Below are 25579 nucleotides of genomic sequence, written 5' to 3'. Positions count from 1 at the left end.
CTGCTATAACAGCGTAGCAGGAAAACTTGGGTCATGTCATGCGTGGTTGGGTTCACAATAGTAATTTTTATTTTATTTAATAATGGTGATACGATGGGTAATTTTTTATAATAGTATGATAAATAATATAAAATAGAATTTTATTTTTTTTTTTATTATTTTAATTATTTTAATTTTATAATAATTATATTTTTATTTATTAGTTTTTTATAAAAATAATTTTATTTTTAATTAATATAATAAAAAATATAAAAACTATTTAAATAATTATTTTTAAAATATTTAAATAAAATAATTAAGATGGATTGTAAATTGTAATACAATAAAAAAATATTATTTAAAAATAAAGTCTGTATCTGACAAACTCAAAAAAATACAGAGGTGGCGCGAATTCCAAATATTAAATCTAACCAATCAATGGCAAGCACGTGTTTTCCTAAATAGTAAAACCCATACCCTATTTGCAGAAAGAAAGAGAGAATCGGTGCGGAAGTGAAAGCTACCGATGGCGTCTGGCGGCAATGGCGGAGGAGTGGAGTGGCACGTGCGGCCTCCAAACCCTAAGAATCCAAGCGTCTTCTTTGACATTACTATCGGTACAATTCCTGCCGGTCGTATCAAAATGGAACTCTTCGCCGACATTGCCCCTAAAACCGCCGAAAATTTCAGGTCATTTCACCTTTCCTCCTTTCTTGTCCTAGTTGTTCTTCTGCTTATATCTATTCCGACAACACTTTTCAAGTTCGCTTGCTTTTTCTTGTTTGGCAGGCAATTGTGCACCGGTGAGTACAGGTATCTGGCTTTTGTGTTTTCTAGTTGTCTCGTTACATAAAAACTAGTTCTTATATCCTGTAATGTTTACCGTTAATGATCATGGGTTCATCGTTGATGTCAACTAATTTTTTTTCCTTAAAGTAATTTCTTGTTGTTTCCCTCGTATTTGTTGCTATGGTGATATATGCTAGTTGACTTATCTGTTTCACTTTGGGAGCTAAACTGTAAGTGTTCTTAAATGAAGGGGCCTAAGTGGAATATGAATTTTAATAGATGGATTTGATTGTGCCTATGTATAAATTCTGAAAATTTTTGTGGCTGGTGACCAAGGCCCGTAAATAGGGGTAAATTTCGATGCACAGACTGCGTTTTTTGAGTCAGTAATACTTGTTGTCTACTCATCTGTTGGTGAATGCTATTGTATTTGGTATCATATAAGACTACTTATTTGATTAACGTGTCTTCTACTCATCTGTTGGATTGAAATAACAGAAAAGCTGGATTGCCTGTTGGTTACAAGGGGTGCCAGTTCCATAGAGTGATCAAGGATTTTATGATTCAAGCTGGTGATTTTGTGAAGGTTGGTTCCGTCAACTCCTGCATTTAAGCTTTTTTTTGTTTTATCATTCCAATTACTCTATGAATGAAGTTAACCCATGAATAACTTTTGACACTGTCTTGGCTATTTTTTCTTCCCTGAGTATACTGGAAGATGCATATCCCTGGGGATTGGAAGGATATTTATGTTTCCTTTTTATTTGAAGTGAAGTAAAGGTTCGCCATAGCATTTTGAGAAAGGAAGCAAATTTGTGACTGCATATCTCTTAATGATAACATTTAATAGTTTAAAACTCTCATATAATTTTACAAACCAACTTTTTTGGGCAGTATATTTTTAATATATATAATGCACAAAATTTACTAGTTACTTAAGCAATTCTAGTGTGCTGTCTCATGATTCTCATCTTTTACTTTAATTCAGAACACATATTCTTACCTTTTGATTTGTAAATTTTCTTTATTTTTCCTTCGCAAACTCTACTCCAACATTCATGTGCATTTGTTATAAAAAAAACTTTGGAGCTCGATATTTCTTTTAATTATTACATTTTGTATCAAAATTTTTTCTTGGGCGATTTATTGTGGCTTGTTCACTGTTCTTCCTGAATGACTATGGTCGGAAAAACAATTTGGCAGACTTTTAAATAGAAGTGGGGAGGATGGGTTATTGGTAAATAATGAAAGGGTGCATTGTTTATTTCTAGAAGTCCATAGTGTAGGCATTTGTTCTGCTTTATTTAAACTGATATTAGAACCTTCCATCTCAGGTCAAATAATTATTCTGATAAGTTGTCCTGAATCTTGTAAGCTATTGATATTTTTGCTAAGCTTACCAGTTGAATTTTGTTTTGCAGGGCGATGGCAGTGGATGTACTTCTATCTATGGACATAAATTCGAGGATGAGAATTTTATTGCCAAACACACTGGTCCTGGTCTATTATCAATGGTATATTTTTCCTTCTTAGATAATTAAATTTTGTTCTACTAGTAGCTGCAAGTCCCACACTTTAGCATTAATAATCATTAGGAAAAATAAAGAACACAAACAATAAGCATATTGGAACATCAGGTGTGATGCTTTCGTATTTCTAAAACTTTTATGTAATTAGAGCAAATCTCTAAACTATTGAATGGAATTTTGATGGATACCTGGGTCGATAGCTGACTGCATAACCTTCCCTGGGCTACCTCTTCTGCACTACCCCCAATCTCCAGCAAACCATTAACAACAGCAGCAAGGGCATGCAAAGCAATGTAATAGAAAAAGAAATGTAACACAATCAAAGTAGATGATGAAAATATGTATTGTATTGAATATTTCTTAGTGAAGTTTACAAAATCAATTCTTCAATACAATGAATATTTTCAATGACTATGTTTGATTACAACTGCTAGTCAAATTACAATTCCAGTAACAGATTAATCACAAAAAGAAATCCACAAAACTCAGTTGAGTCTCCACTGTACATGCTCAGCTTCAGAGAGAACCACTCTCTCCCCACATTCCTTCATTTGTTGCACCTTTTTCTCTTCTGTAGCACCTACTCCCTTTTACAACTTTTTCCACAGCTACTTCTTTTTCTTTTTCCTTTGTTTTGCCTCGTCTCCCTATTTTCTGTGGTTGATTTTGCATTAGAGCAATGGTCTCCTGGTCCCTTTTCCAAGAGCTAAAAGTCTTCTCTTTTTTACTTCCTCTTTTCCTGCGGGAAATGTATATACGAGTTCTAACAAATTTACAATATTTTTCTTAGTAAGAATTATTTAGATGAAAATTGTACTGTCCTTTTCTGAGATTCAGTTAAAACCACAACAAACCCTCATTGTTATAGTTTATGAGAAGTCTTCTCTTGTCTGTTTTGAAAATCATTTTATACTTCCTTAAAAATCATCAGGGTCTACTTTGATGTTTCTTGAATTTATCAGAAACTTCACTGGTTTCTGTCAATTATCTAAGTGAGAGTATCCGGCTATAAGTAGGCCAAATCTTCAGAGTAGTAAATGAAATTTATCTTCTATAAAATGACAAATTACACAGTGAAAAAAATTTTCTTATGAAGGAATTATACTGTAAAAAGATTTTTAATCTTCTAATGCCTTCTTCACTCATATAAGGTTTAATTCCCCTTTTCCCTTAGGATAACATCTAATGTTTACATGTGAGAACTGAACAAGAAATTAGAGTTGTGTCTTCCAGCATATAGATTTGGTTGAAATATCTGTCGTCAACCTCTTTGAATGCCTGTATTTGCATGGAGAACCTCCTGTCTTTTCTTCTGAATTTGCTGTAAATATTTTGAGTTTAATGATGGGATCCTACTTCCTACTCTGAAATTGTATTCTGTGCTCATGTTTCAGGCAAATAGTGGAGTAAATACCAATGGATGTCAGGTACTTTATCAACCTTCCCACTTTCCCCTTCCTTTTTCATGCTCACATGCACTTGTGGGGGTTGCAGGCATGCACACAAGTTTTTTCAAATCAATTATTTTTTAATTTTGTTACCAAGTATCTGGATTTTAAACTGTTAGGTACATGTTTCTAGTAGATTGCATTTCTATGTAACTGGGCTGACTGATATTGTAGTGGCCATGCGAGAATTGCTTAAAAATATACTTCTCCGTTCAGATGTAGTTACATTGATTACGTTTGCAAAGGTGCAATGGTGTACCATATTCATTGGCATTGTCATATGCATTTTTCTTTTTCTATTCTGCATGTGAATAGGCTTTACCCAAAAGTGTTGAGCATAAAATTTGTTTATGAATTTATTTTAATATTTCTCTACAACTTGAGAATTCAACATTATTACTGGAAGGACATGTTGTAAAGATTCTTCAAATTTCTATCATCTCGTAATTTTGTTAACTTCTGAATCATTGCTTTATTTAATTTCAGTTCTTTATCACTTGTGCAAAATGTGATTGGCTTGACAATAAGCATGTTGTATTTGGGGTATGTTCTCTAATCTTTTCTTTTTCAATGTACACACATATTTGTTTTGTTTTAGATGTTATTGTATGTACCATCTAACGTTTGTCTATATATTTTTCTTATGGTCTTTTATATTTTATATCTGCAATAGTTTGACGACATATTTATGTTGATAATGCATTTAATATTTTAATTCTTACTTGAAGATTCAAATTCTCTTAAGATCATCTACTTGGGATGTATCTTTCAAATTTCTGAAAAGGAATATGTAAAAATCATCAAAATCCTACTTAGGATATAACTGTTGAATCTTGCCAAATTCAAACAATATGCAGTTCTAAATGTTGTAAAAATCATCAAAATCCTTCAATTTTCAATATCTTCGCCTAAAAGTTAATTCAAACAACCAATTTTAAACACCTATCTACATAAGTATCATTAGAAATTGTACTTATAAAATGGGTTAGGTGGATTTTAAGTGTTGAAGACTAGTTTTGGCCAATCGTAGATTTCAAACAACTTTTAAATACCAAAACTCGACAAATCCAGTGAATATGGAGACCAGTGAAGATAAAAAAGGCTTTTGCTATTAGATTCAAGGGTATTTTGACGGTAAGATTAGTTGAAAGTGGAGAAGTGCTATTTGCTAGGAGGAAAAGTATATCTTCCCAATTCAGGATTTAAAATACCGTCACCTAATATAATTTTCACTACTGGATTAGTAAAATCAGAGAAGACACAGTTGTCTTTAATTTCAATCTTGATACACATTGACGGGGTAATTTCATGTGGAAAACATAAACCTGGAAAGACTTTCTCAAACCAAAACACCAAAGTGTTACTCAGCTTGTGTTGTGTCAAATTGAATCATTGTTTTTAGTTAAATTTGGATAATATATATACTTTGTTATATTGACCTTTTTATAAAAATAGTGTAAATAGTTGCCTATTTTTGTCTCTGTTGAGTTATTCAGGCCTAGCCTTGAAGGAACAAGAACCTAATATATAGCTTTGTTCCCATTAGTGAATCTGCTCTTCTGCTTAACCTGCCATTCTCTTTGATACTTGCTTACAGAGAGTGCTTGGAGACGGTCTTTTGGTTGTCAGGAAGATTGAGAATGTGGCTACTGGACCCAACAACCGGCCAAAACTGGCTTGCAGTATTGCAGAATGTGGAGAAATGTAACAGGTGAAATGAAGAAAATACCACTGAGGTTCAACCAAAAAAAATTATATATATTCTGTAACAAAAAAAATATATAGTTTTTTTTATTTCAGAAAAACTTATGCATTATGAAAAAGTGTCTTATTGTTTAATTTTACTTTGTAAATTGCCTGAGGATTTGACATCTAATGCATATTTTTATTGCATAGATACCTATAGAATTTTTTTTCTTTTTGAAATATACTTGGATATGGCTTATTTCGAATTCTCAGGTTAACTATCCGAGAGTAAAATAGTTAACCCCTTATATTGGAGTTGTGAATTCTGAAGATATATTTTTGAATTTTTTTTTTCTTCTGTTTTTTTAACATATTATTTTATTAGTTTTATTTTAAATGATGTGTTATAAGTGATGTAACTTTTGAATTTGCAATATTTATTATAGTTTTAAGATATTCTTTCTTTCATGGAGAATTATCAAATTCAGCAATTAGGGCATATAATAAGAGTATTAAAAAAGTCATTTATTAGAATATTGTTTTAATTATATTATAATCTTTTTGGTAAGTAGGATAAAAGGCTATTTGTCTATTTCTCACTCGAGTTGTAAGGGATATTGAGGTACCTAGTAGTACCAAAACATGTTTAAAGTGAATCTAAAAGTTAGGGCATTTTTGACTGGGCGAAAGCGATATTTGAGCCCTAAGTATAATGTTTAAGGGGATTCAATGTGTGTACATGATTTTATGAAAACACATTAGAAAATTTTACGCATGGAGAGAAATTTGTTTGATGTGCATGTTATGATAGCACTACTTAGGCATAGCATAGAATTTGTCCCTTTTATAATGTTCTATTGAAGGTTGACCATTTTTGCTATATTCAAAATCTCATGTTGCCTTATTGAATGTTGGATTTACCTCTTCAATCTTTGATGAAAGCTTATTCAAGATAGAACTAATGACAAATAGAGGAGTGTCTCTTCTTTTCTCAAGGGAAAAAAAGGAGTTTAGTCAATGTTAAATTGATAATCAGCACAAATAATATTTTATATATAACTTAAGTCTTTATCCCTTTCTTATTCTCGATAATGGAATTTTGTAAACATTTAATTTTGATTGTTAGGAGTATAAGTTAATGGCTATAGTGTTATCAAGTAGTCTAAGTAGCGGTGGTGAGAGAGAAAAAAATGAAAAAATACAAAATTTTCATAATTTCAATAAAATTAAGGGTATATTAATATTTGATATTTATATTATATATTAGAATATTTTTGTCATTATATTAACAAAAAAAGACAAAAATTTTTATTAAAATCAAATGAAATTCACTGGTGAAAGAGGATAATGAATTAATAAATAAAATTTTTAAATTTAAAAAATAAAAATTTATTGTTTCATGATTCATCATAGTATGGATGGAAAATAATCATTCAAACTAGACAAGTATAATCGAAATCTAAAAACCATATTCTTTACATAAATATCAACTTAAGAAGACTAATCCTTTGTCATGTCTAGGGTTGGATTCGAATCGAGTTTGAGTTCGATTCGATTTATATATAACTGAGTTCGAGCTCGTGAAAGTCAAACTTAAACTCTGTTTGAATTCGGTTCAACTCATTTTTCGTTATTAAAACGACGTCGTTCTAATACATATTGATTAAAACGACGTCATTTTATATTAAAATTTTTCATTAAAAAATTTGACGAGTAATTCGAACTCAACAGAGCTCGTATAGGATTGACTTATTTCGGACTCGTTCGAGTTAAGTTCGATTTCGAATAGATTCAATTCGAATCCAACCCTACTCATGTCTAGTAGGAAAAAATATTCTCTCAACTAATTATAGTTGACCAATCAAGTGATAGATAAATATACAAGGAATATGTAACTTCAAATTTTCAATTTTGTCTAATTGAAATAACTAGCATTATTATTATTATTATTATTATTGAAGATTAAATTTTTTAAAATTATATAAATAAATGGGAAGTATTTTTTTTATTAGAATTAATGAGTAAATTGAATTTTCGTTATTAATAATCTTTTACTAAATTTTAATGTCAGACGGAAATACGGGTGCATCCAATCGGAGTCATTCTACATAGCGTTCTAAACGGCGTCGTCCCGCTCGTGCTCCCCACACGTCACTTGAACTATTCATTTGCACTTTTGCCACCCGAAACATAATAACTCTCTCACTGTCAATCCAGAAGCGGAGGCCGAGCGAGTCAGTGACTCAGTGAGTTGGGTAGAGTTGAATTATAAATGGCGTTCACAGCCAGAGCGGTGAAGGTGCCACCAAACTCGGCGAGCCTGGAGGAAGCTCGTAGCCGCGTTTTCGACTTCTTTAGGACTTCGTGCAGATCAATACCTTCTGTAATGAAAATCTACAACCTCGACGACATCGTTTCCAAGTCTCAGCTCCGCTCCACTATCGCCTCCGAGATCCGCAAGAACGCGCACATCACAAACCCTAAGGTTTCGATTTTTGTTCGATTAAATTGATATCTATATTTCTAATTGATACGAAACGTCATTTCTTCGTTTTCTTTATTTTATTAAAATGTTATGGTAATTAAATATTTTTGATATTCTGCTTAATTTAATTAATAGAAAAATGAGAGAAAAGTAAAAGAAAACCGAAAACTTTATGCTTGTGTTGAGTGAAATTGGAACTAAGTTATTTCTATTTTGAATCGATTGATTTGGAAATAAAGGGTTCTTGTATTACCTTGCTCAAGTGAGGTTTTCTAATTGTTGGCTCTCAATTTTGGGCCTCGTAAAGGCTATTTGTAGTTTATTAGAAACAAGAGAATTTTCTTTTGGTGGTCTTTCCGCGGTTCAAACACTTTCAGAATTTACCTGTGTGAATAGGGTGAGTTTGTTGTGGTTTCCCTTTTCGGTTTTCGATTTCCATTCTTTACTGTTATATGTGCAATACTTGTTCACTTACCAGCTTCACGTTTTATGACAGAAAAAATTATGTTGTATTTAACAATAAACATTGAAAATATACAAATAGCGAAAAGAAAATGATGTGTTCAGTGTTTTCATTCTTATTTTATTACCGTGTTTCATTTTTATCTTAGAAATATAGCAAAGTTGTGTTTTCATTTTCAGATATTGTTTAAAGAAAATTATAGTTTTATATACGCAAAATCAAACTTTTCTTCACTTTTGAAAATACATGAACTTCCTGGTGTATATTCTCAGCCGGCTGATCTTTTTCACTTAAACATGGAGAATTCTACATTTTGATCGGAGTAGCAGGGAGGTTACCAATATAGTTTTTTTCAATCATTATTTTCTGGGAGTCCTATGGGTTGTAGCTTGTCAAGCTTTGGTTCAACCTCTTCGTTCAAGAGTTTACTTTAGGTTTTAAGGTAGATACTTTAGGTGTTAAAGTAGATTTTTATCAGATTTTGAGCTTTAGTATTAGTCTTAGCATTGCAAATCTCTGATTAAATTCCTTAATTTGCTTTCTTGGTGTCCTGATTTATCATGTTATGGTGGGGGCAGCTGTTTATTTTGAATGCTTTGGACAAAGCTTCTGTTACTTCTCAGGGATATGGTGAAACTTAAATTGATTTCAATCCTTATCTTTTCCTGTTAAACATTTTGCTTATTGTGGTAGCTACAGTACAGTAGTGTATGGTTCAGTGTTTTTCAGAGTATTGGTTAAATGTTTAAGTTTTCTTGTGGTTATCATTCGAGGATTGGCTTTGTAGTAGTAAGTAAACAATACCATCTGATGATCTCTTTGCTTTTTCTGCTCACATTTCTGCCCTTGTTCATCTCCTAATTCATGTAGTACAAAGAAAGTTGAATTCCTCTTGTGGCTTCTTCATAGTATTGGCCGTTGGAGAAAGTTTCAATATATACTCATTGCCTACCTTGTAATGTGTTCCATTTATAATATTTGATTTCAGTAATTTATATAACTTTATTGATGCATGGAGCTGATTTATAAAATTACCGATGTGATGAAATTGTTGTGCTCTAGGATTTATGCATCTAAGTTGATTGTACTTATATAATATTAATAATGACAAAGGATGAATTTAACTTGAGTGTATGGTTTAAACAGAGGGAGAAAATTTTTTTTCCTTTTGGGGACTGGTGTGAGGTATACAAAGATCCCCTCTATGAGTAATAAATTTTACATGCACAGTTGCATAGATTGCTGAGATCATGCGGTGATATCTTTGCTGCTGAAAGATCTTTTTCTTTAGTTCTTGTGACTTCTCTGGTTTTTCTTTCTTCTCTGTAATGTAGCCTGCAAGTTGAATCTGGCAATGTCTAATGTGTATTTCAATTCCTTTTAGACCTTCAAATTGTGTCTATTTTCAGTTAGCAATGCCATAGTGGCCTGATATCCTGAATAATGTGTAACAGCTTCCACAAAGAAAAGACAATGTAGAAAAGGAAAAGGAAAGAGGAACATAATTTGTTGGTTTTAGATGGACCACATCATGTAATTATCAATTTTGATGGCTGAATCTCTATTAGTACCTAAAGAAAAATGAGATTTGTTGGTAATGCACTTGAAACGGTGCCTCTTTTATATTCTTGCTAATTACATTTCCCATTTTCTCATCCTAGATTTTATTCTTTTAAACTTTTGAAAGGCATAGAATTGTTTGAAGAAAATAAACTATAGTGGTTGTACATAACTGTGATAAGTTTACTCAAATAGTATGAATATATTTGGCTTCAAAATAATTTGTCCATTGTACTGATCCTAGTAAATCTGTAGGTGATTGATATGCTTCTTTTCAAGGGAACAGAAGAGCTGAACAATATTTTGGAGCATGCTAAGCAGCGGCATCACATGATTGGTCAATATGTGGTGGGTCGTGAAGGGCTTGTGCAGGACCGGGATCCTAAGGATGAGGGAATGTCCAGTTTTCTCAAGAACTTTTATAAGAGCAATTACTTTTGAACATTGGTTGATCCATCCACATGGAGATTGCATTTGGGTATAAACCTCCCAAATGACAACAAACTTAGCATTGTTTGTGTATCTCTCTGTTGGATAAAATTTCTTCCATTTCTTTGCCCTTTTTCGAGCACAGTGTTGAAACCAAATGACTATATTTTAATGTAGTACACAGTGTTTCCATAAATCAGGTAGTGTTAATGCTGCTGAATGATATGCTTCTTCTTCTTGTTATTGTGTTGCATTGCTGTTTTTGTCCTTTGTTTTAGACTCAGACACTCCGATACTCTCACAGGATCAAAAAGTGCCGACCATGGAAAACATTTTATTTCTGGTGGGATGTATATTTGAAATTTCCCTGGTGGTTTGGTTTTACAGCCATGTAAGTTAAAACGGTAAGTAGGGCAATCAGGGTGGCACAGGGACCTCAAGACTCATCTTCTGCCCCGAATGAAGGGTTCTTATTGTCTCATTGCAGGTCTCTTTACTTCTTCCCATTTTAGTTTGAACACATCTCTGTGGGGCTAGCAGTACCCCATTTAAGGTGTGTTCAAACTCAAATGGGAAGAAGTCGAGAGAGCTACAATGAGAGAAGTAGCTGTTGAAAACATCAAATGGAGCATAAGGTTGTCAAGAGATTTTTTTTATTTTCTTACAGATGAAGCTTGTTCATCTTCCAAGGAGTCATTTTCTGAGAGTCTCACTCTTTTCTTATGAGGGTAATTTCTGATAAGCTCTTAAACTGAGCTTGCTTCTCTTCCTTAATATGACTGAAAATTGAGTTTACTATGGGATAATTTTTTCGTACTCGAATGTGGTGTGGTGTGGTGTGGTTAATTTTGTATAAACCTCAAAAATTGTTTAATATCCCCAAATCTTATGAGGACATTATTATATACCAAGATTAGATAATAAAAAAAGCTAGTTTGATTGCTTGTAAAAATATTGTGATGATAAAAAAATTGTTTATAAATTTATAAAACTGTTAATCATTTATTGTCATTGAAATTTGTTTCAATTATTTGGATAAAAATTAGTAATTAACTTCATTCGTAATTCAATTTTGGTAGTATTTATAAATAATGGAATGAATATTAAGTGTCATGTCCTTTCCTTACTCTAGACTTTGGCAAAGAAAATTTAATAAAATTATATGCACATATAAATATATAAATAATATTATTTATAATTTATTTTAAATATATAAATAAATATTTATATGTTATTATGTGATTAAATAATTTTAAATTAAATATACAATAATACATAATCACTTAATAACACATGCATATCTATTTATATATTTAAAATAGATATATACATATAATATTATTTAAAACAAACAATATTTATATATATATTTTATACACAATTTAAATATATAAATAATATGCTATAATGTGATTAAATTTTATTTTATATTTAATTTAAAATCATTAATTTTGATCTTTCCTCAAAGCCTTGTGCGCCAACAAAACACATGGTTTCTTTTCTTCCTCGAGAAAACACAGAATAAATTAAAATCCAGAACAACCACAACCAAATGTGAAGAAGAAAACTGAGTAATTAGGCTCCAATCGTTTAAATTCATTACAGAAGTGTTGGTTACAGCAACAATAACACTTACAAGAGTGCTGATTTAATTAAAAAACAATTAACAGAAATACATCCTTCACACAAATTCTATCATCAGTCTCAACTCGATTGATATTACGTATTAAACATCAAATCTACAACACAAGAATATCTAAATTACATTGGGTCTTCACTCTCTTGGCCGGGCAAGCCAGAGGGAACTAAGAGCACGAAGTCGAGAGAAATAATCATGTATTGCCAGGAGGGCACGAGCTGACTGGCGCGTTGTTAATATTCGATGCATTTGTTGTAATGTTTGCTGCCGTAAATTGTCAGCCTGGCATTACAATCCAACAAAAAGTATTAGACTTTTATTTGCTAAGAAGCAGCAAAACAAACAAAAAATGAAAAAAAAAAAAACACCCAAAATATATTAAAACAAAAGAAAAGCACCATCAATAACAAAATACACTTCTAATGTTTCAAAAAGCTAGGAAATCCTGAGTTCACATTGTGTAATGAATCACAAAATTGAATTAGGAACTTTAATTTTAAATTAATTAAACGAATTATGGTTTTCCTGCAATCTGTCTAAAGGTACGAAGTTTTAATAAATTGGCAAGAGAGAGGAATAAAAATTGCCTGACGAATGAACCCCTCCAAAGTCCCAAGCTTTCCCATGGCCATAGCCATTTGCCCCATATAGTTTGCCACATTCCCAGATGAACCTGAGGAGCCAAGAGATCCACTGGAAAGTGTCTCAGCAAGGGACTGTTGTAACGCCTCCATCCCTTGTGACAATGCATCCTCTGCCTGTTGAGAGGATTGCTGCAAGTTGCCAATGCCGACAAGCTGCTGCTCTGTTAAAGGCTCCAATTGATTTGCAAGAAGCTGCCATCACATACGTTTACCAGAAGTAAGGAGGAAAAGCTCGAAAGACAATATATACATCCAAATGCTAACTATACAATCAGAATACCTCAATCCACCAAAACTACATGAAACATAAACTTACGTATATTGGACAATACAAATGCACAAGAGCCCAACTCCATTCTATGTCACCACTAAACTGAAAAGTGTGGGGTGAGCGCGGATTTACACTATATTATCCTCACTAAAATATTCCACTGTCAACATCTAACAGGGAGGATTCTATGTCCACATACATTTTATCATTTACTAGACCCTTCCCATGCTTATAAATAAGGCACTGCCCTTTAGAACTCCCCCTCCCTCTCACATGCATAAAGGCAAAAGTGCCCAACTCCATTCTACACCCATTCTACATTTCATCATTACTTTCACATCTGAGAAACTGAGTTGTCTCCATAGTCCAAATCAATTAACTTACTAATTCATGGGGACATGATGTGGCCGATGACATACCTCTATGACCAAGCCTGACAAGGCCCTTGTTGATTAGATATTACAATAAACTTGAAAAAAGTCGAGGTACTGCATCTCACAGGTTAATCAGTGGAAATTGCAGTGAAGTATGCAAGGGAAGAAAAAATTACCATTGCCTGTTTCAATGATATTACAATTTTAATTCATTAGCAATTTCTTCCTTTTAAATCAATTGTTCCCTTTTCAGAATAACCTAGTCAACAGACAATATTTATGATCACAATGACCTCACCTTGAGAAGTTCAGATGAACGGAAACCACCAAGCCACAAGAAACACCTCTCAGCAGGTGTTTTCCACATGCCTGATAACAAATGGAAAACATCAGCTTTGGCTGCATTGGACTTCAGCCTGAAAACTTCATCATAGTGTGCCATTACACCATCAATGATAATTCGTAGTTCTGTGTCACTTGCATGAGAATTAACTGCTGATCTAAGCTCATTGATTTGTCGGTTATGCTCTTCAAGCCATCGTGCATATTCTACATCAAATGTCATGGCCCCTAAAAGGTACAATGAACAAGATAGTCAATGAGAAGAAATTCATTCAAATAATACTGCAGATTGAAAAATGAAATCCCCAAATTTTCTTCCTTCCTTAATGAAAACTCTTTCTTTTCTTTTTTGGATTAAGAAAACACCTAAACTTCTCTTGGGCACAAGCATACACAGAACAGAATATAATCATTTAGAGCCACCCCATAAGCATGCATATTCTGGATCCCATCAGCAAAAACATGCCAATGCAGAGAACAAGAGCACATAAAAGGTAAATTGGAGTGCAAAAATAGTCAATATAATTTGAAGAGAACTCAATTTTAGTTCAAATATTGAACTTGTAGATCATGAATCATGCTGCACTGCCTGGAGAAATGTACTATCTGTATTTAAAATGTCAAGTCTATTTATGAGGAGGCATTCACTTCTTCAGATAGAAGAAAGAAGGTATACCATTTCCACTCATTGAATGAGCTTGATCTCCTGAGCTTGATATGAAGATTCCCTAAATAAGAGACACAAAAAGAAAGTTAGTAGCCTGAAACCCATATACACGATGCTCTAAGCATATATTAAATGGTAAAACAAAATGCACTAAACAGCAAGCTAAAGAAGAAAACCAAATCCTACCTGCTGCCGTGCTCGTTGAAGTTCCTGCTCAAATTGGGTCAGCTTCAAACGGCTACTTTCCAACTGTTGGACATATGCCTACAGGAAAAACAAACCAGCTCAATTACAAGAATATAAATGATCAGTTATGCACAAAGATAAGCTTCACGGCCAAGTAGCAAGTGAATCTAAACATTTGCAGCATAAAGTACAAAAGTAATGTATGGATGCCAATAAGAGACTCATTTGTGAATATGCATGTGAATGTACCTTGAAAAGGAGGTAGAATTAACATCAGTTAGAAGGAAGCAAAGAAATATGGGACCCAAAAAATTTCATTTTAACCCTCTCATAACAGAATAATTATAAAATTGGCCAGCAAGGAACTCATCAAATGTTTCTGCATTGAAGCCTTATTTTTAGTAGCCATCAGGCAATTATCATTGACCGAGAAACAGAAATTACACACAAAACAAGATTTGGTAAGCTTCAGAATGACCTTAATAAGGCCAAGCAGAAGCTCAATAGGCAATATCAAACATTAAGCCATGACCTTGGACCACAGAGAAAAGAACCATGCAGCCACCTCTCTATGAACCATACATCTCCTTCCAACTAGTGTAGGAATTTCTTGTGCAATCTAAGGTCCTACTAATGAATGCTTTTTAGGCATGCATCTTTCTTCCAGAGTGATATGACCCAGTCATTTCCTTCCAAAAAAGGGCGTTATTTTTACATCATGATAACTTCATTTCAAAAAGTCTGCTTTAAAGGCAAGATATATATATATAACAAATTCAATTTTGTAACTGCTTGTCCATGATTATAACTGCATCCCAAGGAATCCCATACAACAAGCACCAAGTTATTCTCTAAATGGGGGCCTGGCTAATACTCTCATTAACTGGGTCCTACAAAGTTTACCAACCAAACTGATTCTACATATATAAAACAAGCTGTGCCTCACCTTGTTAGATCCTAAAATGACAACTATTGATCATATTGCTTTCCTGCCTTATGGAAAAGTTTAATATTTAAGAAATATGAGGGATAATTTTCAAGTTAAAAAATATAATACAAAAGCACAACACTTACTTTCTTCCTCAATCGGCTTTTTCTTGCAGCCTCGCGATTTTGAGCAAGCCTACGAAGCATCTGCTTAGAAGAATCAGCCAAAATACCGTGATCAAACAGAACCACAAAAAGCTCACATATAATTAAATCTGAATAGATAATCATATCACCTTTTGATCCATTTTGTCTTTTGATCTATCACTAGAATCATAGGCCACGAGAGCTGCAGATTGACCTCTATCAAACTGCAGAAGTAATGATCTGATATGTCAGATGGACAGGAATATCATTTAACATCAACATTTCTAATGAGTTAGAAAAAAAAAATGTCCCTGTTCAAGCAAAAAGGAACAGAGTCTTAAATCAAATAAACTTAGAGTGCACAACGATATTTGATAAATGGCATGGTTATGCAAAACTTACAAATCACTGATTTAAGAAATAGAATGTCAATGATAGCAAAAAGACACAGTACCCTTTGATTTTTTTCTTCTGTGTCTGCATCAGTTGAGATATCAGTCCTGGGACTAGCATCAGCCATATTAGATTCTCCCCAGTTCTCTGTATTACCACTAGAAATAGAAACCAGATTCAATTTTTGACCCTTTTCCAACAGCAGCCTCTGGGTCTCTGCTTGGTTATTTATGTTAAATGAAGTCGGTGCCTGTGAAAGATAAAAAAGGATATATAGAAGCAGTTAGTGCAAGATGACCATAGATCAAATGAACATCAAGCATAAATGTCCATTAATAAAAAGGAAAAATGGAATTCACCTTATTAAAAGTGTCAATTTGGAGGGGATCAGAAACAACTGCTTGGTCACCTGCTTTGGTTGAATAAATCACAGTGTCCACATGACACATCATATAAAACTTTCTCAGAATTTGAGACAAAGAAATTATTTTAATCATACAAATATGTCTTAAAAAAGAAACTGATTTCTTATTTGCTAAGTTCCTATACTATAGTCTCCGACAAGTAAAGATCAGTAAAAATGTTTGCTCTATAACTGATCTCTAAAACTTGACTAATACTTACTTCCACTTAGGTTGACAGCATCCTCTAAGCAAAATCCGGCAGAGTGTTCAAATGCCCCAATATCACAAACATGATAAGTCTGGATTGTGCTACCCTCTGTATAACTGAAAGCCACAGTTCATAAAAAATTTAAGCTATTGCAGTAACAACAATTTTCTACTTGGTATGATGTACTCTTTTATAGCATATATGGCCTTGAAATTAAACCAATTTTATACTTGACAAAGGAACTATAAAAGAAAAAAAAAAAAGCCATGATAATCAAAATAAGAAAGTTGCAAAAGAAAAACATCACAGCCATGGTATGTTGATATGAGATTTTTGTGGATGTAACAATTGAATGTGTAACCAGAAGCAACAAATTAAGTCCAATATCAGCACCTTAGCATACTTATTCAGATTTTTTAGAACAAATTTGAACATGTAAACAATCAATTCAATCTGATTGAATATTTACACACTTAAAGTGTTGGCACAGAAATCTAATGCACTAGGGCTTGTGAAAGTTCTAATTCACTTTCCAACACAGATTAGACTTGCATGAGTATCGTTTTGCAACACAAATGCACACTGCATATCAAATATAGAAAAGTGCAAAAAAAATTGCAGTCACTATTTATGTTTACAGAAGATGGAAGACTTCATTCAAATGCTTCAAGGTATTTTTCTGATATTTTACATTGCTAAAATGCATCCAGATACCCCCAAGATTGTCAGAAAAAAAAACATAAGTGACCTGTCCGGTACTAAACACTGAGAATGCAAACTAGCACTAGATATGTTTAACATCACTATGCAAACTAGCACTAGAATATTTAACATCACAAAAAGTATTCACTAAAATTGATAGACCTTTGCAGTTTAGGCAAGATAACAACTGTAACTCTAGCCAAACCACAGAAACAATGGTTTTACTTAAAATATTGAATGTATATATCAAAATAAATTTGATATGAAACTGTTCTCAGCCAGGCCAAATTAAGAGCAATGTCCACGATTAAAAGTTTCACATCTTTCTTTTTGTTGCGTTACAAAATGTTCATAATTCTATATTTAAAAATAAATAAAATTTCTGATAATCATATCATAGTATTAAACTAGTATGTCAAATTAATTGCAACAAATATTTCATTTGTGCTTTGGCATGAAATAAATTACCATATTGTCAAAGAGAAAAGACATTAACTGTTTGTGAGGAAAAAAAAAAGTTTTTGTATCTCTTTGGGGCCTCCATCTCAGAGAATTTCAAAGACAAGTCATTCCTAGTTTCTAGAATAAATATAGTTAGAGATCCTCTCTGATTGTTTCAGTACAGTTATAGATACATCTACCTGAGGATAAAGTTGTGTCTCTAGCGGAAACCTTGCACAATCTTACTCTTCTTTTCTATTTTCCTTGTCTCTATTAATATACTTATTCTCAGTTTTGTATCATAGACATTAATACTTTAGACTACATTATAATATATTGCAACAAAGAACACATTCGCAGAAGCACAAGTCAATACAATACACATACTTTTAAGAAGCAAACAGAGACGCATAATATGCACAAAAAATTGAAAAGGCCAGAGACTTAGGAGGAAATTTTACAGTATGTTGGAAATGGGCGACTGAGAATCAAAACTTGGCATTCTGCTAGCTGCTGCTTTCCCATCTTCATCTTCAAGCCTCACGGTTCTAGTCCCCATGCATCACCATCATCATCATCACCTGCTTAGTGTCCCTCAAACAAATTAGAATTCCCAACCCTTACCCTAAGAAAACAAAAAAATGCAAACTAAAGATACCACATTCTTAGAAAATCCCTTCATTCTACTTCCTTAAATAAAAAGAAGCAAAGAAAGAAGTAGAAAATATCAACGATCTAATGTATAAGAACAATACTACTCTAAAACAACAATCTTAAATAAAAAAGGGTTCCATTTACATGATCACATAAACCAAAAACCATATGACAGTCCATCAAAAGCATATAGAATATGTCTTCATCATCCACAAGAAGAACATGTCTCAGAGCACCAACAAACAGCATCCAGAGGCAGAATGAGGTAGTACTGAGAAAATTGTCCTATTGCAGAAAATACTACAAATTGAATAGCAAAAATGATAAAAATCTAACTGTGGAAGCATATAGAATCAAATACCTTATTTTGATTCATATCTTCAACTAAAAGAACACAGAGGTTTCAAGGCTCCACATCTAATTGGTTCATGGATCACTATATTACAACAACAAGCCAACAAGTCCTCACCTCAAATTTGCAAGGAAAACAGGACATACAAAAAAATCCTTAGTCAAATAGATTTTGACTTATTTGTATGATGAGATCAACTAATCAAAAGCACCCAGAAGCCCAAGTTAGAAAGATGACAGATCTTTCAAGAGAATCACCTGATATGCATTAATTCTGTACATGATAAATTCAAAAGTCACAATTTTAAAATATCATTGACTTCAACTATGTTCTGGCTGAAATCCAAATCACTTCTGCAGGAAAAATCTGAGATATTACAAAGGAGATTTCTGATCAATTTCAAAAAAAGATATCCCATAATTATTATTATCTAAAAGAGGTTTGCAACAGACTAAGAAACCAACACGGTTCATTTATGTTCGGTACAAAGAAAATGGAACTTAACCCAGGGAACTTTTCAGATAGATGCCAATGGGGAAGCTTTTTTAGGATTAAACTTGCATAATGAAAAATGTAATAAACAGATTGTTACCAGTTATACAGAAGCCCAATTTAAAAAAAAAAAGAACTTATTGACAGTATGGAACTTTCTAAGATAGAGCTCAATTTGACCCAGAAAGCAGAGCTTACAGCTGAAATCATCAGAACCCTAGGTAGGGCAAGTTGACAAGATTAAAGTCATCCCTTCTAAGATGTGTAGCACACATCTGAAGTAACCCAGAAAAAACCAATGACAAAATAAAAGGGAAAGGCAATTAGAGAAGCCTTTATATAGAACTTACACAATCCAACAATCCGAGAATTGCATAGACGCCTAAAGTCACAATTACTCTAGATGCCTACTTAACCTACTATACAATTCATTGATACCCAGAAGCAAAATATCTACAGAAACCCAGAAACTTAAGCCTTAAATGATGAACAAACTTAAAACTGCATGAATTATTTAATACAAACCTCAAAGCATCCAGAGGCCAAAACTACCATAAAACACAGATTACCTGACTATCTACACCTACCATAAACATGCATTGCATAAATTTGCAGCACTCCTTAAATCCCTGCACAGATCTAACAGCAACCCTTTAAGACCCATTTGCCAGAATCAAACATGAAACATATTATAAACCTCTTACAACAGCTATTAAACATCAACACTCCTATCCATCCCAACATACATCATTAATTTACTCCAACCCAACAAAACCCAGAAGCCAAAAACCTCAATTAAAACATCTTCTAAACCTTTAAAATCTTTGCATAAGTTTAAGAACAATTCAATCCTAATAAGGAGCCATAATCAGCAATATATCGATCAAACAATATATAACCTAGAATATAGATTCTAAACATCAAAGGAACTTATAATAAAAATGTAGAAATTTTACCCCAACTAAAAACCAAAAGCAAATAACACAAAACCACTAATTTCACAAGCTTTAAAACTGGAATCTAATTTTCCTGCTGTGACCATAAATACTACAGCCTTAACTATCAAACTCTAAAATCATAACAAGTAGCAAACAAATTTGCGCCACAGTACAACATCCAGAAACCATCATCAAACTGAAACAACAAAAAGTACCCTTAAGCAGAGCACCTTTCAAAGAACAAAACCATATTTACCAACAGAAAGGAACAAAAATACACCAAGACAACAATACCCAGACGCCAATCTCTAAGAGACATAGACCCACTTTACTAAAGTACTGTAAACACATTTTAGAGCCAATCAAGCAATAACCATATACCAAAATCACCCAAAAAACGCAAAAAAAGGAAAACCAAGCTTGCTATAATCAAATTCACTGCTTTTAGCTAGAACTGAACGCTAAACGCTACTCACTTCATCATTTAGCATATATTTCAGTATAACAGGCACAGCAAAAGCACACGTTTGAACTAAACCCACCTGGGATTTTGCTTCTGGCTCAAGATGATGATGATGATAATATTAATGGTGAGGGTGGTTACGAAAAATTTGTTACTTATTGTTTTTGTAAAAATTGATTAGAGAGAGCGTGCCAAGGTACTGATCATTCTAATCGCCAGAGGGCTTCCTCTGTAGAAATCTTCCACCTTCCAAGGACTAGTCATTTTTTATTAAACCTTATTATATAGGGTTGATTGCTTTGATATGAATTTTTTTTTAATTTTTCGTGGGATAATCACTAAATTCGCCTATATTTACTCAAAATTATTTATATCAGTCATAGTTTAGGTTTATTTTGATTTAGAATGGACCGCGTTGAAATATAATTGAGCGGCCAAAAGGCTTATTCTCGCTCAAGATATAGCTTTCTTATGTTAGTTTTCAAAAATTCATTTTTGTGTTAAATTTTACTATTAAAAATAAAAATAAAAATGTTTTTTAATTAAAATTTTTTAATTGAATAATTTTACTATACCTAAAATTTGAAAAAAAATTAGTTTTTTTTAAGATTTCTTTTCTTATTTTATATTTCATCGCATTAAATATGTCAGAAATACTGACACCTTACAGTAATCCGTTGCCGTCAAAGCATTTACGGTAATTATCAGTACAAGTTAAAATATGGCCACGTGTACTTGATTCTTACAGCACGCTTCTCATGTTCAAAAAAGGCCGAAAGTACAGGCGGCGACATTTCGATCTTTTCGTTTTTACCAGTACTCTACATTTCTACTTTCCAGATTTTACCCTGGTTTAAATTTTCAAGTCAAACCAGAATTTACGATTCAAATTAATTTATTGTGATATTATATTACACCGTTGAAAATCCCAACATACCCTTCTTCTTTTGTGTCACGCAAGTGAATATTTTCAAAGTTTGGTACGGAACTAATAAATACACAAATATTTAGAGGAAAATATTGATAAGAAATTTTCACATTCTCAACTAATTAAGGTCAATCTATTTGATTTAAAAAAGATGTCTCATTTTTATTGTAAAAATCTTTTCATAAAGTGTCAATAAAATGATTCACTTTTTAAAGATGGATTACTACTAGTGTTAAATTTTTGTTTTTTGGCCCTTAAAAAATTTCTGAAAATTAACATATATGTCCATTTGATATTAAACATATAGTTATTTAAGTACTTTTTAAGGCAGTGTTATTTAAATAATGCTTAAGTCACTAAACTTATATAGTTTTATATATAGAATAATAACTAGTTAAAGGGTAATGAATGATCAAAATATTACACTGGATAAAAATTGAAAGTGAAAAAATATACGTATGATGATATAAAAATAAAAAAAGTTATGTAGAAGCGTATAATATTTTGAAGAATAATACTAGACGTATCAACAAGTAATACCGATAGTTTATATTTATTAATGTGATAGTTGATACAATGCTTTCACGTTAGTCTTAATATTTGTTCTTTTAAATTTTATTTTATGATAAAATTAATATTATCTCCCAAATGGAAATCATAGCAACCTTTTGTCTTCTTCTTCCATGGCGTTCATTCCAGAACAAATTTTCAATGATTCATTTTCCTCTTCCACCACTATCGTTAATTATCTTCTACTATCACCATTATTGTTTCAAGGTCAAAATAAAACCCTAAAATCCCTTCTCTCACCCACCAATCTAGCCATGTTCCACCACGACCACTAGCTATTGTCTTCAACCACCATTAAATCACTTAACAAAGGTTTTTTAGCATTATTCATCACTATAGGTTCATTAAACATCATGCTTACAGAAAAACCTAACACAATATTTTAATAGTAGTTACTTATTATTCTTTAGAACTTTGAAAAAGATATGTTATTCTTTTATATATCTATTAACGTTAAGGGATTGAATAATCGAACAATTCAATTTCATTATTCAATGTAGTATAAAGTGGGTTTTGTATATAGTTTAATATAATAATACTTGATCAATTTATACGTAGATATTTCCAAATGTTATCTTAAATGATCAAGTATTTAACTTGCTAATGTCAAATTATTTGTCAAGTTAAAATAATTTAGGTATTAAATTTCCGTCTCACCCTATCATTATTCAAATGATATTTATTATTAAGATAATCAACAAATGTATCAAGTTTGACTAAATTACATAAATAAATAAATGAGGGCCTATGAGAGAGCCACGTATAATTTGAATTTCTTAATAATGTTGTGGAAAGTTCTCAAGTCACAGCCGACTGCGCACGTGCTGTTTACATTTTCCCTACTTACATTGAATGTAAATCTTTTTCAAACCTAGGTGCCATAAAGTGGATAATTTTGTTTGGGTTCCTGAGGTTTAGAGAAAATACCAATTTAACCAGTTGAAATTAAAAAAAAATCTTTAATTCTTGATAATGAATACTCAGTTTAATCTTAAAGTATATACAAAATTTGATAAGACCTAATAGAATATCTGCCGTTTCTGTTTGAGTGAGTTTAGGTATTCTGTTAAAAAAACATATGCTAACATAAGTCTTTAGATTAATGAAGTCATTTTTTAAACAAAGACATCAAAGGAGAGAAAAAAAGTTAATAACAATCAAATATATGATTGTTTATTGTAATCAGAATCTATCGATTTTATAAAAATAGAATCAAAATCTATTTGAAATAAGTTTATTTTAAATAAAAATAGGAACCAAAATATTTTTTATGTGCACCCCTAATTATGGAAAACAATTATTTATCATATTGTTTTACTTTCTCTTGAGTCTATCATACGATGATTGCTTAAAAAAATGAAGTTTCGAAAGTTTAAATTCTATTGATACTTTTAAAAGGACATTGTTAATTTTTGATTTGATCCTTGAGGAGAAAAATTTAGAATTGGTTTTGACTCAATTTAGTCTAAAAGTGAACCAAATCGATTCTGTTGACCCCTACTTTGTTGTTTGGTCCATTTTCCTATGAGAAATTGAATTAACACATATAGCATGAATGAACAGGGACTAAAGTGTTACTCGCTAATTATTGTCAATAGAACCATATCTAACCTAAATTGTTGAGACCTCAAGGTAATTAACCCCTGTGTTGCAAATCACTGCTGAGATTACGGGTCATTTAAGCATCTGTACAGAATCTTCTAATCCTTTTTTATTTTCCTGCAACCTCCCATTTCCACAATCGAACTAAACTTTTCTCCCCCCTCGCCCAAGAAATTCCAATCTCCGTACTCCATAAAATCGCTCACATCCACTTCATTATTCAGCCATGGATGTTCTCGGTGTTAATAATCAAATCATCAAACCCAAGAGCCACAAAAACAAAAGATCCAAAAAAGGTGTCAAAGTTGTGTACATATCATCCCCCTTGAAGGTGAAGACGTGTGCCTCAAATTTTAGAGCTCTTGTGCAAGAACTCACTGGAAAAGACTCCGACGCCGACGCCAACACCTCCGCCTCTCGCTTGGCGGAAAACCCACCTAGTTCTAATAAGCTTGTTGATGGGGTCGTCAATTATCATTTGGGAGCATCAACAGAAAGTTCTTCTCCCACAGTTTCTGCTTTAGAAATGGAATTTATTGATGATGTGTTTATGCAGCACAAAGGAAGTTTCTTGGGAATGTTTACTTCAAACGTTTTTAGTGATTCGCCTTATTCAGTATAAAATTTTTCATTAACTCTAGATCTTCGTATTTGATCTTATGTTGATGTAATTTTATCGTGTTCCTTAGTTTACATTATTAATTATATAATTTGTGCATGGATTTAATTCAGAGTAAATGACATATTCGCACCGAAGGTTTACTGCAGAAACACTTTTCTACCCGTAATTAAATTAATAACATTTTTCACCCAAATCCTGTTAACAGAAAAATTACAATAAAAGGGTAGATATGTAATTTCGTTTTGAATAAAAAAATCAGAAGCATTGTGCTCAAGACAGCATATTTCTTCTCTGGATGATATCCTCTCAGTCTCTCTTTCTCTTCCTTAAGAACCTTTTTGTTGGAAGAACACTTGAAACCTAAATTGATTTCACAAATTCTCGGGCCTTCAACTCCAAAAATGTTGTTGTCTCCTTCGTGTTGTTCTTTTTGCTTGTCGTTTTTAATGATCTTGTCACTTCTATTGACGTACGCCACCTGTTTGATAAAACTACGCTTTCACCCTCGGGATGTTCTTTCTTTGTTGCCCCGACAAGTCGCGTGGCCAATCTTGAACTCGCTTAAAAGCCCAGTGGACTTGTTGCCTGCATTCGTGGTTTCCACCTCATCATCAAACGACATCGTTGAGTGGAAGGGTGCATGTTTTTATGAGAACAAGGCCTAAATGGAGTTTTATAATAAGTCTAGCTCTAAGTTTGGTGGTGGAACTCTTCATATTAAGGTACTTTTTTATGTAAATTTTGTTTGTTGGTGTTCGGATTTTGGTAAATTTTTTGGCAAAGTTAATTCTTTTTAATCTAATCACGTATAAGGTAATCGGGTTCATTCAATTCAAAGTTTAATTTTTGTAATTACTTTCATAATTTTGTAGATTTTGTTTATAGATGAAAGAGTTACACTATAAGGTCTGCTTTTGTTGTGTTGATTTTTAACTTTCTATAGTTGAATTTAAGGTTTTCTCGAATTTATATTAATAAAAATATAAAATGATAAAAACCAGCCAAAACTTTCATAATTTTGGTGTGTAATTTTATATCAATAAAATATAAAATGATAAAAAACCAATCCAAAAGGGCATTGTAATATTTGTATATTTTCTTGTACTGTTTCTGTTAGAGGAGTTAGTATTTAGGTGGGAAAATGTTATTAATATGAACTAATGGTAGAAAAGTGTTTGTGCACCAAAACTTGTGTGGGAAAAGTGAATTAACCTACTAATGAACATGTGCTTTTGCGTCTATTTT

General features: G+C 32.4%; 4 protein-coding genes across 13 annotated transcripts; 3 read left to right on the top strand and 1 right to left on the bottom strand.

Moving 5' to 3' along the window:
* The first annotated feature begins 391 nt into the window (after positions 1 to 391).
* On the top strand, positions 392 to 5640 carry LOC123192441 (peptidyl-prolyl cis-trans isomerase CYP22-like). The gene is made up of 7 exons (XM_044604993.1): positions 392 to 669; positions 769 to 792; positions 1267 to 1354; positions 2190 to 2282; positions 3692 to 3724; positions 4232 to 4288; positions 5343 to 5640. Exons 1-7 carry the CDS (start codon positions 506 to 508, stop codon positions 5451 to 5453), a joined length of 570 nt encoding a protein of 189 aa, XP_044460928.1. The 5' UTR covers positions 392 to 505; the 3' UTR covers positions 5454 to 5640.
* A 1980-nt stretch (positions 5641 to 7620) lies between these two features.
* On the top strand, positions 7621 to 10564 carry LOC123192782 (NADH dehydrogenase [ubiquinone] 1 alpha subcomplex subunit 6-like). Of its 2 annotated transcripts, XM_044605441.1 has the most exons (3): positions 7621 to 7916; positions 10195 to 10416; positions 10447 to 10564. In XM_044605441.1, exons 1-2 carry the CDS (start codon positions 7704 to 7706, stop codon positions 10378 to 10380), a joined length of 399 nt encoding a protein of 132 aa, XP_044461376.1. In that variant the 5' UTR covers positions 7621 to 7703; the 3' UTR covers positions 10381 to 10416; positions 10447 to 10564. The 2 variants fall into 2 exon arrangements, with proteins under 2 accessions (XP_044461376.1, XP_044461375.1); XM_044605440.1 differs by having other exon boundaries at positions 10195 to 10564.
* Positions 10565 to 11923: 1359 nt separating this feature from the next.
* On the bottom strand, positions 11924 to 20848 carry LOC123192780 (transcription factor TGA2-like). Of its 9 annotated transcripts, XM_044605431.1 has the most exons (14): positions 20692 to 20848; positions 19799 to 19840; positions 18837 to 18992; positions 18175 to 18294; positions 16583 to 16686; positions 16318 to 16370; positions 16020 to 16208; positions 15715 to 15789; positions 15566 to 15625; positions 14492 to 14569; positions 14315 to 14366; positions 13595 to 13866; positions 12595 to 12843; positions 11924 to 12289 (listed from the first exon to the last, which is right to left on the bottom strand). In XM_044605431.1, the coding sequence occupies exons 4-14, from the start codon at positions 18270 to 18272 to the stop codon at positions 12143 to 12145; spliced, it is 1377 nt and encodes a 458-aa protein (XP_044461366.1). In that variant the 5' UTR covers positions 18273 to 18294; positions 18837 to 18992; positions 19799 to 19840; positions 20692 to 20848; the 3' UTR covers positions 11924 to 12142. The 9 variants fall into 9 exon arrangements, with proteins under 9 accessions (XP_044461366.1, XP_044461368.1, XP_044461367.1 ...); XM_044605433.1 differs by lacking the exon at positions 18837 to 18992; XM_044605432.1 differs by lacking the exon at positions 19799 to 19840.
* Positions 20849 to 23801: 2953 nt separating this feature from the next.
* LOC123192652 (sigma factor binding protein 1, chloroplastic-like) lies at positions 23802 to 24439 on the top strand. Its single transcript, XM_044605283.1, has one exon. The coding sequence runs from the start codon at positions 23939 to 23941 to the stop codon at positions 24332 to 24334; it is 396 nt and encodes a 131-aa protein (XP_044461218.1). The 5' UTR covers positions 23802 to 23938; the 3' UTR covers positions 24335 to 24439.
* The last annotated feature ends 1140 nt before the right edge of the window (positions 24440 to 25579 follow it).

Source organism: Mangifera indica, chromosome 12 (genome assembly GCF_011075055.1).
Source record: "Mangifera indica cultivar Alphonso chromosome 12, CATAS_Mindica_2.1, whole genome shotgun sequence".
Lineage (NCBI taxonomy): Eukaryota > Viridiplantae > Streptophyta > Magnoliopsida > Sapindales > Anacardiaceae > Mangifera > Mangifera indica.
Note: the sequence above shows the minus strand (reverse complement) of the source record. Positions and strands in the feature narration are given on the sequence as shown.